This window comes from Narcine bancroftii, chromosome 6, assembly GCF_036971445.1.
Source record: "Narcine bancroftii isolate sNarBan1 chromosome 6, sNarBan1.hap1, whole genome shotgun sequence".
NCBI classification, from domain to species: domain Eukaryota; kingdom Metazoa; phylum Chordata; class Chondrichthyes; order Torpediniformes; family Narcinidae; genus Narcine; species Narcine bancroftii.
In genome coordinates this window covers 39,194,044-39,211,211 of record NC_091474.1, presented here as the reverse complement: position 1 = coordinate 39,211,211, position 17,168 = coordinate 39,194,044, and the positions used below count along the sequence as shown (strand labels likewise).

The 17,168-nt window shown below is 40.1% G+C and overlaps 1 protein-coding gene across 8 annotated transcripts in view; it reads left to right on the top strand.

Moving 5' to 3' along the window:
* Positions 1 to 17,168, top strand: part of sycp2 (synaptonemal complex protein 2) — a 328,877-nt gene that overhangs the window by 25,271 nt on the left and 286,438 nt on the right. For 7 of the 8 annotated variants that reach the window (XM_069884683.1, XM_069884685.1, XM_069884690.1 and 4 more), the window contains exons 3-5: positions 119 to 256; positions 2,624 to 2,754; positions 16,870 to 16,972. In XM_069884683.1, coding sequence (XP_069740784.1) covers positions 119 to 256; positions 2,624 to 2,754; positions 16,870 to 16,972 — 372 coding nt within the window. Of the gene's footprint in view, positions 1 to 118; positions 257 to 401; positions 517 to 2,623; positions 2,755 to 16,869; positions 16,973 to 17,168 lie in introns of all 8 variants that reach the window. The other variant, XM_069884689.1, reaches the window with a different exon arrangement.

Here is a 17,168-nt window from a genome sequence, read left to right as displayed (position 1 = left end):
GAAGTTCCCAATGAAAACTGCTATTCTATTCTGGTATATGTCAGTTAAATGATTGTTTTAATCATCTTGAATTGGATTAAAATTGAACTCTCAATTTTGTTTTATCAATCATTTTCAGCTGGAAAAAATAATAGATGATGCAATTAAAGGATCTACTTTTAAGGGTCTGGAGGAATTACAAGATGAAGGTGATGAGATTGTATCTTGCAAATGTAACAAACAGATGGCACATAAACTGAACATACTAATACTGAGGGTAAGAAACATTTCCAATAATAATCCTTTCATAAAGTTCCAAGTAGATATCTGAGGGGAAGTAAAGCATGTTGAAATAGTGTTATAAAATTTGAATTTGCATAAGTTACTTCTTTGGGATTGCTCCTGTTTTCTTTGATTTGTAGATGTACCTCTACCAATGGTTTGTCTTGGATTTGGGACAACTGCACTGGTAGCCTGAGTCAGGGACACAAAAAGCTCTGCATAAATGGTGGAAGGAGCATCTCACCTCACAAAGTGGTAATTCGATCATGCCAAATGATAGGGCCTTTCTATCTCCAAATAAATGTATTATGCATTTATCCACACAACACCATCCTCACTCGTTAGCACTATATCTTTCATAATCAGCACTGTTGACCCTTGCTTTTTGTTCACTCCCCCTATCATTTCTGAACCTCTTGTAACTGGGAGTATTAGCCACCTTTTTTCCTGATTTGTGTTTTAATTATCACTTTATTCTGCATTCCCACACAACTCACCAGAAAATCAATTTTCACCTTTCTCATAATCTCATGTTGTCTGTTCCCACCAATACCCTGGTACAATAATTTATATTCGAGCACTATCCATCTCCATAATTCCAGTTGTTCCTTTCCTTTGCATGTCAATTGCACCTCTATGTCAAAGATAGAAAATCTACTGATTAAGTAGATTACAGTTCCTTACAGTTTTTCATGTATTGTCATGTAATAGTACAGAACATGTAACATTACATGAAATTGCCTTCTGCCTGCCGTAAGGCAGACAAAGAGGCATCATTAGTGTCACCCGGCATCCCTTGCAGTAAGAGAGAAAGAAGCAAACTAGTCCTTTTAGAGACACTGAGTGCCTGTGGACTTGCCTCCAGTGCTCCTACAGCCACACAGATTCCTGTTCGATCCATCGACATCTATGATTCCAGATTCAAACTTCCAACATGATCAGGAAGCCTTCAGCACCCGATGCTTGTCGGGAGCTCGTTTTGCCCTCAGCATTCTCTCGAATCCCGGCTCTGATACCTGTTTCCCATGAGCCAGTCTCCAGCAACCCACAGCTACTGTGGGTCCCTCATTCACTGAGCCCTTTGCTGGCCTGCCATGTGGTAACATTCTGTAGGATCATCTCCTCTGCTTCTCTTCCTCCCTGTTTCTGGTGCACTGTGCCAGTCCACTGCTTCCCTGGATTCTGCAACCCCTCGTGGCTGCTGCTGAGCATAGACACCATCACCTTGGCACAGACACTGCAGTTGCAAGATTTTAAAGTAAAACACTGTTGTATCTTTTAACAGGCTGCTTAAAACCTGTATGGAGCCATAGGCATTAGGGCTGAGTAGTTAAACCTTTTGAAGCAGCACTGTCTCTCTGCTCTCCAGAGTCCACGCCAGTGGCAGTACTGCTATTACAGCAGCTTCAGCAGCACCGCCATTGAAACCTAAGATAATGAACAGAAAAACTTGTGTTCCTCAAGTGGTATCCATGGAATCAGTCCGAAGGGTTGACTTAATTATATTGATGAAAAAAGTGCAGTTGATGTATTCATACTTGGAGGAAGAGAGATGAACATATTATTATGACAATCAAGTTAATATTGTTCAGCACTTGTTTAATACCAAATGGCACAGAAAAAGCTGTAAGGTAATGTAATCCATGCATCTCCAAAATAGAACATGTTCTATCTTTGACAAAGGGATGCAATTAATGGTGTTCAGGACAAAGGAGAGGAACAACTGGCACCATAGTTATAGATAATCCACGAATATGAAGTACCACAAGTTTAGTGGGAACAGATAATGAGATTATGAAAAAGATAAAAACTGGAATGCTCCCATCAATAAATGTGGTCTTTGAAAATTTCAATTTGATTGGCTAGATAAAATCAATCCCAACACAACAATCTGATTAATTTCTGTCTTTCCAACTGTAGATTAATCTCAGACTTTTTTTCCAAATTGCCATTATATTATCAGTCCTATATTTTCCTTTTTTTATAATTTGTTTGCTCTTTTTGAATAGAACTGCAGTGAAGTGAAATGCAGCAGCATTATTTTCCTAAATTAATATTGAAGTAGGTAATAATGCCATAAGCTTGCCCTCATTACAAATAAGCCCAGGAAATTACATGTGGACTCAATATCAGGTTGGCTAGCAACAGTATTCCAGGGAGGGACTGCAACCAATCATCTTGGTTTTGTTTTGCACAATTTTGAGACATTTTTATTCCATTGGAAGATGAATAGAAGGAACAAAATAAAAATTATTGGCTTGATATGCTTGTGGTTCCATTATTTAAATCTGCATCAGATAGTGTGTTCAAATCATCCTTGTTTCTTTGAGTTATATAACATTTGCTTTTTTTTTCCTTTTAGGAACTAAATAAAAAGGAAGTCAAAAATGCTGGTTTGTTGTTAAGTTGCATTCACAAATATGGGAAGCACATGATCATAGAAGGAGAGGATGGCTTGGCAGCAATGATAAAGGAAGGACTTGTTCAGAAGATAAGGAATACAATTCATATTTCTTTAAATTTACAAAGCATTTCATGACTTAATGAGTTTGGGCTAGGCAATTGTTTGTCATGCTTCAAATAACAAACATCACCTACAGATGTATATCCTAAAGCTTTTAATTTTTAAAAAAGGTTGAAGTTTTATTTTGTAATGGGACACTTCCTTTTTAAGATATTTATCTGAACATTGAAATGATGTTAAACATTAGGGAGTTGTACCCTTTACATAGGTGCTGATAAGAACATTAAATGCATTTCTGATATCAACAGAATTTTGTAAGCATTGTGTTACCTTATTATCTAAAAAACTTGAAGGTTCTCAGTTTTCAAAAATGTTCTTCAACTTTAAAAAAAAATTGGCCTTGTTAATTATTTTGTGTTTCAGAAGAAAGCTTTATATCTTGTTCTTGCATGCTACATTATGGAATTGTATTGAAAATATTACTAAGTGCTTTTGGTATTTTGCACAAATAATCAGCTTCCATAAATTGTAAAGCATTCTTTGTGCCATGAAGAGTGGTCATTTGAGAAACAGAATGTAATATCAGGGTGCATTGCACATTGACATTTATGTGTTAATTTTCATTGTCTACAAATGGCTGCAGAATTTGGTTTTAGCCAGTGAATTAGGGTCTGATCTTGCATTATATAAAATGATGCATCTGGCAAGCCCTGCAGTGAATAATATTTCAGGATGTGTCATCCTTCTTTAAGGTAAGTTATTTATATGATTGTTATTGATAACCTCTTTCCCAATTACCATGATCTCCACTTTCTTCCAGTCTTTATGGCCTCTCAGAACTTGTCCTATAATTCACATCAAACTTTGTTTGAGCTCTCTGATCATCTCTTCAGTGCTTAAATTTTTTTGCTCAGTCTGAATCTTTTCCCTCTTTCTATTTAATACTTGACATCTTCTCTATGCTCATCATCCTCTTTCACCATACCATAAAAATTATTTCATAATCTCCAAGTTCACTTACTCCCATAATTTTCCCATGTCTGCCTTTTCATCTTTTTCAATTTTTTTCTTCACAAAATGGTTATAATTTTCCATCTGCGATGTCTATTGTTTATCAGTTAAAAAAAAAAATCTGTGAATACATACGATGAACCTTAGAAAAAAAGGAATGTTCCTTATCATTGGGACGGAGAAAATACCATATATCTACAATGCCAAACTTTAGCAGGAAAGAGTAAATGAATAAAGCTGACTTATTTAATGTAGGTATTTTGGAGGACAAGCGATCAATAATAGGATCTAGCCAGCAGTTAAAGTCTCCACTCATTACCAAAGAATATAAATTTAAGTCTGGTTAGGAAGAAAAGAAACATTCAAAAAAATCCAGATCTTCAACATTGAGGCCATAAATATTAGCGAAGACAGACATTCTATTGTGTAGTTTCCGATAAACAATGAATAAACAACCTGTACTGACAATAACCACACCAGCAGTGTGAGTATAAGACAGCTTTAATAAACTAATATGTACACTAAAAGGTCTTGGCTCTCTGCAAGACGAACCTGGAAGGCTAGACTGTAGCTCTGGACTGCTTTATATACAAGATCACCGAGATGACCCCTGGTGACCTAGTGGTGTAATTACATATCACCACATTCACCCCCCCTTAAAAAAATTGTTATTCCCCTGTCCCCCCCCACCCCCGTCCTCCTTCCCTTGTTTGTGAGTTAATAAGTCCAAAATTTTTCATGGCTTCTGTTGCCTTCTGGACCTCCTCAGTAGTGGTATAGGGGTGGGGAGTGTGGTCTGCCTTTCGGCCTTTCTTGGTGGAGGTGTGGGAGTGGGAAGTACTAGATGGCCATGTGGGCTGGGGATCCTCTTGTATGGGATTAGGTCCTGCTATCGTCTAGGGTGGTGATATTTTGTGGGGCAGGCATACCCAGAGACTTGATTTCCGGGGTGACTTGATGGACGACTGTTTTAGTAACTGCTGCTGCGCTCCTTGTTGATCCGTAGACATCTGTGTTTCCTCAGCGTTCATACATCCGGCAGGCGCGATATCCCTGGTGGCCACCGAATCTTCTCTTCCATCTGGGAATGTGACAAAGGCGTACTGAGGCTTTGCGTGCTTCAACTCCACTTGATCCACCAGCAGGTCTGCTTTGTGGGGTCTGCAGTGGTAACGGAGGAGAACAGGTCCCGATGTCATCATCCATTTACGCAGCACTGTGCCCGTCGTGGCTTTCCTTGTGGAAAAAAAATACGGTCATGTGGGGTCATGTCAGTGGCAGTACACTACAAAGAATGTATAGAGTGTAGGGCTTCTGGCAACACTTCTTGCCATCTCGTAACAGGCAGGTTTTGCTTTTAAAGTCAAGAGGACAGTTTTCCAGATAGTGGCATTTTCCCTTTCGACTTGTCCATTTCCCCTGGGATTGTAACTTGTAGTGCGGTTGGTAGCAACCCCTCTGTCATGCAGGTACTGCTGTACTTCTGCGCTCATGAATGCAGTACCCTTGTCTGTATGTATGCAGTTTGGGTACCCAAATATGCTGAAGATGCTTTGGAGGCATTTTATAACAGTGGCTACTGATATATCAGAATACAGGATTGCGAAGGGGAAATGGGAATATTCATCTATTACGTTTAGGAAATAGACATTTCTATTATTGGACGGGAGCGGGCCTTTAAAATCGAGGCTGAGGCGCTCAAAAGGTTTGGTAGCTTTTATCAGGGTGGCTTTGTCTGCCCGGTAAAATTGCTCTTTGCATTCTGCACAGATGGGGCAGCTCTTGTTCACTGATCTCACTTCCTCTACCAAAAATGGGAGGTTTTGGGTTTTAATGAAGTGAAACAGTCTAGCGAGGTGGACTGGGTGGCCCAGCTCATTGTGCAAGCTCTGCAACTGGGACATGTGGTTAAGGATGGCACGTGCCTCTGGACAGCACGTCCGAGGGCTTGTGAGTCTCCCAGGGCGGTATAGAATGACGTAGTTAAATGTAGACAATTCTATCTGCCAGCGCAGGATTTTGTTGTTCTTAATTCTGCCCCTGTTCTGGTTATCGAACATAAAAGCCACAGACCGTTGGTCCGTGACGAGGGTGAAGTGTTTGCATGCCAGATAATGTCACCAGTGCCTTGCTGCTTCCACAATGGCTAAGGCCTCCTTCTCTACTGCTGAGTGTCTTACCTCTGACTTCTGTAGGGTTCGCGAGAAAAAGGCCACCGGTTGTCTGTCTTGGTTTAGCGTGGTTGCCAGAACCACATCGGATGCATCCGTTTCTAATTGAAACGGGATCGACTCATCTATGGACTGCATGGTAGCTTTAGCGATATGGTCCCTAATGTCCCTGAATGCTCTGGTGGCTGCTGGGCACAGTGGGAAAACTGAGGCTTTTATAAGTGGACGGGCCCTGTCGGCGTAGTTGGGGATCCATTGGGCGTAGTAAGCGAACAGTCCCAAACACCTTTTTAGTGCTTTCAGTGTGTGTGGCACTGGGAGGTCTAGGAGAGGGCGCATATGGGCTGGGTCTGGGCTGGCATTTGTTCCTGTTGTATGTTAGGTTCCTTTCCTCGGCTGCCTGGAAGAAGCGTTTTAAATTCGTGTCACAATCCTCCTGAGTGTAGCCACAGATTGTCAAGTTCTCTAAGTAGGGGAACACCACTTTCAGTTGGAACTCATCTATTATTCGGTCCATTTCTCTCTGAAACAGGGACACTCCATTGGTGACACCGAAGGGGAGTCGCAGAAATTGATACAACCTGCTGTCTGCCTCAAATGCCGTGTAAAGCGATCGCTGTTTCTAATGGGCAGTTGGTGGTATGCTGCCTTCAGGTCTATGGTAGAGAACACCTTATACTGTGCAATGTTGTTGACCAAGTCTGCTATGCGTGGTAGGGGATAGCCATCTAGTTGTGTAAATTTGTTGATTGTCTGGCTGTAATCCACTACCATGCGCAGTTTTTCTCCTGACTTTACTACAACCAGATGGGCTCTCCAGAGGCTGGTGCTCTGCTCTATGATGCCCTCCTGTAGTAGCCTCCAAACCTCTGTCCTAATGAAGGCTCTGTCCCTCGGGCTGTACCTCCTGCTCTTTGTGGCTTATTGGTGTGCATTCTGGGGTCAGGTGTGTGAACAGCAGAGGGGGTTCTATGTTCAGAACAGACAGACTGGAGTGTTGTTTCTTCGTAAGGCATAGTGGGGGATGAGGCCCATTTTGCACTATTGTAATGCTTTCTAACTGGCACTGAAAATCTAACCCCAATAGTGCCAGGGCACAGAGGTGAGGGAGTACTAGTAATTTGAACCCTTCGAATTTTGTTCCCTGGATTTCTAGAGTAACTCTGCAAAACTGTTTTACCTCAGCCGCAAGGCTGCTGGCTGCTAACAGGATCTGGTGCTCACTTGGGCGTGTGGGGAGGGCAAGGTGGTTGACTAACCCCTGGTCAATAAAACTTTCAGTGCTTTCACTATCTATTAAGCCACATTGACCACCGCCAGTGGGCTGATATTGCCTCAAACCGTGCATCTTGGCGCCTCACAGTTTGACGGGCAGCAACCTCCTTTGAAGAAGACCGCAGAGCCCACCTCACTGACAAAAGGCAAAGGAGGAAAAACCCAACACCCAACCCCAACCAACCAATTTTCCCCTGCAGCCGCTGCAACCGTGTCTGCCTGTCCCGCATCGGACTTGTCAGCCACAAACGAGCCTGCAGCTGACGTGGACCTTTACCCCCTCCATAAATCTTCGTCCGCGAAGCCAAGCCAAAGAAAGAAAAGAAAAGAAGCGATATACCCTCACATCATTAATTTTGATGCATACAGTGGCATCAGATAAATTGTGTGGACTCGCCTGATTCATGTGTAGGGAAGCAAGTCTGGCGTGTCCTTCCATCCTATAGTACTCGGCGTCATATTCATCTCCTGAAGATTGTGTCCTCTGCTCTGTATCATTTGTCCAAGATGGCCGGCTGCACATGGCATTCTTCTTCTTCTGTTTGTGGAGAAAGAAGCGCTTTCCCGCCTCTCATTAGCATGAGAATGGGCCTTGGCTGTGGCCTAGGGAGCTCTGCAGACTTTTGCATAATGCCCACATTTTGCACAGTTGGAACAGGCATTTTCTCTGGCAGGGCAGATGGCTTTGGGGAGCTTTCTTTGTCCACAGAAAAAGCACCGGGACCCTCAAGGTGTGCTGCTGCTACTGTGAATTCCTGTGAGGCAGCATACTTTTCTTTTCGTGGGGCTAGAGAGTCCAGCAATGTGATGTTCGTCCCAGCCCCTGTGAGTACACCTCCAATTCTTTCCTGGTGTTTTCTAAAGCTTCTGCAATAGTCTCTGCCTCATCTAGCCCCACCATTCCTTTCTCCAGCAATCGATGTCTCATCTCAGTGGACTGTATACCCACAACAATTCTGTCCCTAATAAGGTCCTCCACTTACTCCTGAACTGATACTGCTTTAAATTGCAGCCTCTCGCCAGGTCTTTCAGAGAGAGTACAAAGTCTCTGGCAGACTCCCCTACTTGTTGTGACTTGGTCACGTGCCTGTACTGGGAGTGGAGTTCGCTATGCCCCTTACTGTAATGCCTCTGTTAATTGCTCATTGCCTCTTGGTAGGACCTGGCATCCTGTATAAGGGAGTAAGGGTGGTCTCCCAGCTGCGCTAACAGCAGCATTAATAGCTCTTTATCAGATGCCTCAGCACCCTCCACGTAATTCAGAAAGCATCTCTGCCAGCGGCCGAAGTGCGTGATGGCTCCGGGATTTCTGGGGTCGAGCTCAGGCCTGTCTGGTTGCAGCACATGGCTAAGCCGCAGACTCCGTTCCCCTAGGTGTAGTAAGGGCGGACCCTGGGGTACTGGGAGCTGCTAGTAGAGCCTCTGTGGGTCTTGTGTCTGCTGGAGGAGTAACCTGGGTGCTTGGGGCTGTTGGCAGAGTCTCTGGCTTTGGGACATTTACAGCGGGCTTAGGGGGGATCCCAGCGGTAGCGTCAGGTCTCTATTGTATTGGAGAAACTGCTGCTGGGGGAGTGACGGTAGCGGTGTCTGCTTTCCCTGGCTCTGGAGTGGTCGGGAATTCTGCACATATGTGGCGACCAGGAGCACAACTTGTGGAGATCCTTCCACCTGCGCTTGTAGTGGCCCCTTTCTGATCAGACTGGGGTTTAGGGTCGGCGGCACCTGTACTGGCAAACCCATGGGCAGGCAGGGCTGTTGGGTGTTTCTTACCTGCCCTATCATACTTCTGTGGTCTTCCCCGCATTCCATCATGATTCCAGTTCAGTGGTCCCTCGCCGTCTCTGTCCTCGGACGCATGTGCGTGTGGTCATCCCCAGATTCCATTCCTCAGGAAGAGTCTCCAGATGGTTGGGAATGCGCATTGGAGTAGAAGCAGTTTTCATCCTAGTAACTATCATATTAGTTTATTAAATTTTACTGACAATAACCACACCAGCAGTGCGAGTATAAGACAGCTTTAATAAACTAATATGTACACTGAGAGGTCTTGGCTCTCTGCAAGATGAATATGGAAGGCTAGACTGTAGCTCTGGACTGCTTTATATACAAGGTCACTGGGATGACCCTTGGTGACCGAGTGGTGTAATTACATATCACCGCACAACCATTAGAATCAGAAACAATATTATACTGAATAAATGGGATAGATTGGTCAATTAAAATGCATGTAAGTGCTGCCCCCTCCAGCATTAAAAAAGACACTGTTATTCAAACAGATATGCATTTCTTGTAAAAATATGATATTAGCTTTAAAATTTTTAATGTTCATAAATATGTTCTTGCATTTGACAGAGTGGTACAACCAACTCATGACATTAATAACTTTATGCATATTATATTAACTAAATTAAAAGGAGTACTTGAAAAGAAAATTCATAATAAATCCAATTATCTCAATTTAGCCGTGAGATGTGAAAAGCTTGACAACAGAAGGAATATAAACAACCATGAATCCCCATAGTAACTTTGAAAAAGAATCCTAATCCAAATCCTCCCTACCCCCACCCCCAAAATTATCCCAAGAGATCCCTCAAAATTTTCCTTGAAGGAAACACTCCTTATCTGAATGTAAACTTCATTAAAACTTCCAAACTTTTAAATTTAGATTTTTAAAATTTAGACGTACAGCACAATAACAAGCCCTATCAGCCCATGAACCCACGCTGCCCAATTAGACCCAATTGACCAACAACCCCTGTTATGTTTTGAATGGTGGGAGGAAACCAGAGCACCCAGAGGAAGCTACAAACTCCTTATAGGCAGTGTGGGATTCCAGCCCTGGTCCTGATCACTGGCGCCGTATCAGTGTTGCACTAACCACACCATCCTAAACATCAACTCTGCATTCCCACCCATCTCCAGAAATCAGTGGCTCCCAATCCCTTTGCCAGTAAAAATTAGTTTACATCTGATTTTAAAATATTTTGGAGACTCTGCATCTAAAAACCTTTTGAAAAGGAGAATTGCAAAATTTTAACCTTCAGAGAGAGAGAGAGAGAGAGAGAGAGAGAGAGAGAGAGAAAGAAAAAGAAGCTTAATCTTTATCTTAAATGATGACTCCTTATTTTTTAATTGTCTATCAGAAAGTTAAACCAGATACTGAGCTGTAGGGAAAAACAAGGTATATTTACTTCAGTTAGTTAATAACTATATTACACCATTCTTTACTTTTTGGTCACTCATCAATGTTGGTTATTGTATTTATGAATGGAACATAAATACTGTAGGTCACATAAATCCTTGAGTCTACTCCATTCAATAAAATAGTAGCTGATCTTCCCCATCAACTACTACCAATATTCCTTGCATTTCAAAGATCTATTAAATCTGGTGTACCATGAGTGTGATTTTTTTATTTCCTATCTTTTTGCCTGACCTGTTGGCAAAACTGCAAATCTCACAAAGACACTTGCATCACCTTAGAGAAGGAGCTGGCATCATGAAGTCTCTTGTACATTACTGTGCTTTTACAAATGGCATAGAGCATTTTTGGGGGTAAGACATTCAATTGAACACTTTAAATGGGGAATAGTTGTAGGATGGTCATATTAATTAAACTGCTGCTGGGGATAAAATAATTTTGTCATACTACCTTTGAACACTGTACAAAAAAATGTCGCTAGATTTTGGGGACAGTGTATCTAAGAAAAAGCTTTCCATAACTTCCTGCTTGCGAATCCTCTTGTACACCCTTGCTTTTGGACCTTCTTGCTCCTGCTTGTGCCCCATAAACATTATTATAAACAGCATAATTGAGACACCTGTCAAAGAGGCATTGTCCAGAATAATTACTTCTCCTCTCACTGAGGTTAAATTTGGATTCCAGCCAATCTGTTGTTGTCCTTGTAAGCCTATGAGTGTTTGCTGGCATATTTAATTGGCAAAGTACTGTTGATAGCTTGTTCTCTGGGCTTTAATGATTTTTCTCTGCATGGCACACACTAGTAGCATATATGGAATAGCCAATAAGGATTTTTATGCCATGTAAGTGCATTTTTTTTTATTTTCAGTTTTAATTTGTCACATTATACTTGGTACAGAAAGAAGGGTTCTTCTGTAACCAGTCTTAACAGGACCATTCTGACACACTACTGTATGAAGTAGAACAAGAGCATAACTACAGATTACATAGTTGCAATGAAAAAAAAAATCAATTATACATCAAGGACAACATGAGAACATTCTTGTGGGCATCATTCAAGAACTAGATGGGTGTGAGGAAGAAAATTAGCCTTGCTGCGCAATTTCATACTCCTGAGCCGCCATCTTGATGGGAGGAGGGAGAGGAGAGTGTTTCCATGGTGTGATGGGTTCCTTTCCTCGGCAGTGGGAGATGTAGTTTAAGTCTATGGAAGGGAGGGACAATTGCGTAATGATCTGAGCTACATTCATCATCTTCTGCAACTTTTTCCAATCTTGAGCAGAATTTGTTGTCATGTGAGGAGCAAGTGGGGGCGTGGCAAGATGGCGTAAGGATCAGACGTGCCTTCCAGTAGTCTCCTGACTCTATCTTATTGTTTTGTCTAGAAATGCCCGTTAAAATTCTTTAAAAGTTTAGATAACTTCAGTGCTGTTAATTTAACTTATGATGGTACAATTGGTGGAAAAGAGCAAAAAAAAACGACAACAGATCATCAAAAAACTACATTTTCCAAAAGTTCAAGTTTTGGAGCCTACCTACAGGAAAGACACCGGGACTCAGCTTGAAATGGATCCCAGGAGAGAGGTACAGCTTTCAGATGTAGAGATCAATGTTACATCGGTAGAGCCCTCTAAAGAGGGCGCCAAACAGCCTTTAGAACAAAGAGTTACTCAGGTTCGCACATGTGCAGTAGCATCTGACGGCAATGTTATGAATGAACCACTTGTAGTAACATCAGTTGAAGTACCGGCTGGGGAAAGGCATTTGTCAACTGTAGCGGTGGCACTGCAAATTGCACCTCTTGAGATAAAAGAACCTATACAACTTGATGTACTGGGAAAAATTAATACATTATGGACTGGGGAAAACCCCGGCCAGCGTCCTCCAGTCACTGCTGGAAAGGCTGTGGCTGGGGTTTCCACACGCAGCTATACTACAAGGAAGGCAACCAGAATGAAGGAAGCAACAGAAGACCCTTTGGTTATGCAGAAGAAGCAGGAATCTGTTGAGCCAGAATCTCTTCCAATTGAAAAGATTCTTGTGAATCTTGAATCTAAATGATCTTATACAATGCAGGGATTATCTAAGATTATGACTGAACTTGGTACTAGGTTCAATACTCTGATGGAAATAAATTCTCAACAGATGGCTGAGTTTGGAGCTTTTAAGCTTGAAGTGAGAGATAAATTTAATTCGTGTGAAGAAGATATAGACGAAATACGAGATCAAGTTTCAGATATGACCAAAATGATCGAAGATTTACAAACTCAAATAAAAATTTGGTGAAAAAGATTGATTATTTGGAAAACCAATCCAGACGGAACAATATAAAGATTATCGGTTTGCCGGAAGGAATGGAGGGACAAGACCCAAGAATATTTTTTACTGAATGGATTCCACAGGTGCTGGGTCAAGAATATTTCCCGGAAGGTATAATACTGGAACGTGCTCATAGAGCCTTGCGTAGAAGATCTATTTCAGGTCAGAGACCAAGACCTGTTTTGGTTCGTTGCTTGAATTATTACGACAGAGAAATAATTTTACGAGTGGCTATTAGAAATGCACAACAGAGAAAATCACCCTTGATGATTCAAAATAATCGAGTTTTCTTCTATGCGGATTTGAGTCAAGAAGTTGTGTTCCAACGACGGGAATTCAACTCTGCTAAAGAGTTGTTGTGGAAGAAAGGTTATAAGGCAACCTTTAGATATCCAGCTGTTTTGAAGGTTTTTCAAGATGGTTACCAACCAAAGTTCTTTGATTCTCCAAAGGAAGTTATAGCATTTGCTCAAGAGCCACCAATTACTCAGTTTCAACAGAGACTTAGTCCGCCGCAATCTCTAAGGAGACAAGAGATGGAAGAAAAGAGCCGTGCTCCAAGAAGGAATGGTTGTAATGGTGACTCGGCAGTTGGAGTTGATTAAAAGAAGAGTTGTTCTTTTTTTTTCTAATGTTTTTGTTTAAAAAAAAGGAATATTAAATAATGATGATGTTAGTTTAAGATGAAGTGAGAGTTGGGGGAGAGAACTGGATAGGCACTATTTCCTGAAAGTGACTTGGCAGTTGGAGTTGATTAAAAGAAGAGTTGTTCTTTTTTTTTCTAATGTTTTTGTTTAAAAAAAAAAGTAATATTAAATAATGATGATGTTAGTTTAAGATGAAGTGAGAGTTGGGGTAGAGAACTGGATAGGCACTATTTCCTGAAAGTCATCTGCTACGTGTGAGTTATCTCATACCCATTTTTTTTGGGAGTTACCGCATTGCGCGGTTTAGATGGGAGGGGGTATTTTTAATCTACTACCCGTTTTTTTTTCCTTTTTTTTTGTATTATTAGATTAAAGAGTGAAGGGTTTTTTTTTGTGTTTATAAAAAAAAAAGCATAAGAAAGTATTTGATTGTTTAAAAAACTAAAAATTGATGTGGTTTTTTTTGTAAAGTTTATTCAGTAGATAAGGAGTATTTGAAATTTAAATGTGAATGGGATGGATAAGTTTTTTTTATATTTTTTCTTTAACTTTAAGGTGAAAGGAGTGGTAATTCTGGTGTATATTATTTTGCTATTTTAGTTATAAAACGAAGGGAATAATGGTGAACGTTATAAATTGAATTGTACAATTCTTAATGAGGCTTGAATTTTGTTTGTGGTTTATGCTCCATTTGTTGAAGATATAGATTTCATTGTAGATGTGTTTTATCATTTGGATATCTGAATTTTAATGTAATGATTGGCGATATTTAAATGTGATATTGGAGCTTTTATTGGATAATTATTCAAGAGTAAAAGGGAAAAATGGTGGAAGAGTATTAAAATTGAATTGTACAATGCTTAATGAGGTTTGAATTTTGTTTTAAGATGGTGGTTAATGTGACTAATATGATGATAGATGTGAAGTTATTTGATATTTGGTGAAGGTTTATCTCTATAGAGAAAGTTTTTTTTTCATTTTTTTTCTCTCATGCTACAATTTTTTTTAAAGAATTGATTATTGTTTAAGAATTTTTGATAGACAATGTTACTAACTTTACTAATTTTTTATATTAAGTTTGAGTTAAATATATGTTTCATCTTAACTCTGTTAAATATATGCATTTAAGTTTGATTTAAATATGTTTTTTATGTCTGATATCTTAGTATTAATTACTTCTCTTTTTGTTAGTATTTTAATCGGTATGTTTTTTTTTGTAAGTGGGTTTTTTTCTCATATATTATTAACTTTATTAATTCTTCACTCTTTATTTTGGGGAGGAGGGGGGGGGTTGGACTAATTTGAGTTGGGTTATTAATGTGTAATAATTATTGGGGAGGGTATAGTTTATTTAGATTACTGATACTGTATTGTAATTTTATTATTTTATTCTTAATTTTTTTTAATGTAATCCTATATGTTATTCATGTTATAAAATCTTGAATAAAGTTTAAAAAAAAATGTGAGGAGCAAGTGTGCTTTAGATGGTGTACCTTTAGAAGTTGTTGAGGGACGTGGTGGATATGCTAAAAAAGAGGTGTTGGTGTGCTTTATTGGCCCAGGTGAGGTAACCGAAATCCAAACAAAATCTGGGTCCAGCAGCATTACTGAGAGAAAAAGAATGGTTGATGTTTTGAGATGTTTATGCCTGGAACTTGAGGCTATTTACACTTTCCACATCATCTCCATTGGTGTGGATAGGTGTATGGTATTTTGCTTCTCTCCTGAAATCAATGATCGTCTCCTTTATTTTATTGACATTGACAGAAAGATTGTTATCTTGATGCCGTACCTCAAGACTTTCATTCTTCGTCTCCTTTATTTTATTGACATTGACAGAAAGATTGTTATCTTGATGCCGTACCTCAAGACTTTCATTCTTCGTCTCCTTTATTTTATTGACATTGACAGAAAGATTGTTATCTTGATGCCGTACCTCAAGACTTTCATTCTTCCTCTATTTCGTCTCATCACTATTTGATACCTGACTGGTGGTGTCAACAAACTTGAAGATGGGAGTTGGAGCAGTATTAGGCTGTGCAGTCATAGTGCAGAGGAGGAAAAGTTGAGGATTGAATGTGCCTCCTTGAGAGCCCAAGGTTGAGTGTGATCGTGGAGAAAATATTGCTATTCATTTTTATTGATTGTAGTCTGTTAGGTAGAGAGTCATGGATTCATTTGCAGAGGAGAGTGCTGAGGTCTAGTTTGGTGATGAATTTTAGGACCAATGGCAGTGAGTCTGTTGTCAATGATTAGTATGACAAAAGAGTCCTTGGCTTCCAGTATTCTGGGATGAAGGACAGCAGGGAGATGGTGTCTGCTGTGGTCCTGTTTGAATAATGGTCAAATTGAAATAGTTCAAGGCTGCCTGGTCGGCTAGAGTTGATTTGAGTCAAGCCAGCCTCTCAAAGTACTTCATGATGAAGAATATTAGAGCTGCTCATCAGTAGCCATTAAGGTCCCTTATTGTGCTTTTCTTCAGAATGGAATGATGGTGGTCTATGAAACAAGTAGGGGAGATCAAAGATATTTGTAAATACACAGCTGTCAGGACATGTCCTGGGTCTCTTGCCCGGGCCAAACACCTTCTGCAGGTTCATCTGCCATAAGACTGACCTGTTTTCAGTAGTGACCATGAGTGCAGGAGCATGTCGTAGTTGATGTAGATATTGCCTTGCTGTTCAAATTGAGCATAGAATATACTTAGTTCATAGGGAAGTGTGACTCTGTTGCTTAGCTTTGCTTTGTATTCTATGATAGCATGCATGCTGTGCCATAGTCAGCGAGTGTCTGTGATGTTCTCGTGGGACTTGAGTCTGACGACCTTACAGAGATCGTTCTTGCAAAGGGCTGGGCCTCCTGATTTGAATACCATCAGCCTGGCTTTCAGCAGTGAGTTGACCTATGGCTCATCCATTCTGATTGGGGAATACTTGCATCATATTCTTGGCCATGCAGTATTTTGCACTTTTTCTGATAAAGTCAATGACATTGGCAGTGCATTCATTAATGTTTTCTGAATTCATAAATACTGACCAGTCTAGTGACTCAAAGCAGTTTTATAGGATGTCGTATGAACATCATTGGATGACCTTCATCATTGGACCCTTCCTCCTTAGCTTCTGCTTATGCCAGGGTAACAGTCACCTGATGATCTGACTTAAGTGTGGGTGTGGGATGGAACAATAGGCATTTATTAAAGTTGTGTTGCAGTGGTATACATTGACATCAGAGTAGCAGATAAAGTATTTTGTGCACAAAAACTGGATTTCAGAGATTATATCCTTTAAAGCAGTATGTTCTGGTTTTTTTTGAGATGGTGAAGTATGATATGCACATGATGATTATACACAGTACAAAAATATACAAAAGATCTCAGCATTAAAGAGTGAGAGCAAGATTTGAAAAAGGCTTTTTAACAAGACAGAACTTTCTTGTATGTAATCTTTTAAAAATGTCAATACAATGGTAATATTTTTAACAGCAATAATCTTTTTGTATTCTTCATTTTCTTTACATGGTTCCATGGTTTGAAAAGGCCAGAAAAATCTGGGATAATAATGGAAAAAGAAAGAATGATGCATTGACAAATTTTGCTGAAGATTTTTTTGATGCTTTAATAGTAAGTGCACTTTTTGCAGGATATTTAGGTCTGAGAAAACTGCTCCATCTCATTTATCAAGCTATTATTCAGAGCAGTTGATTGGGAGAAATCACAGCACATTCTTCAAACAATTATTTTCAATTATTCTGTTTTAAAAATAATTTAAAACAAAGTACATCTTCAAATTTATATTAAATTCATTGGATGAAACAAG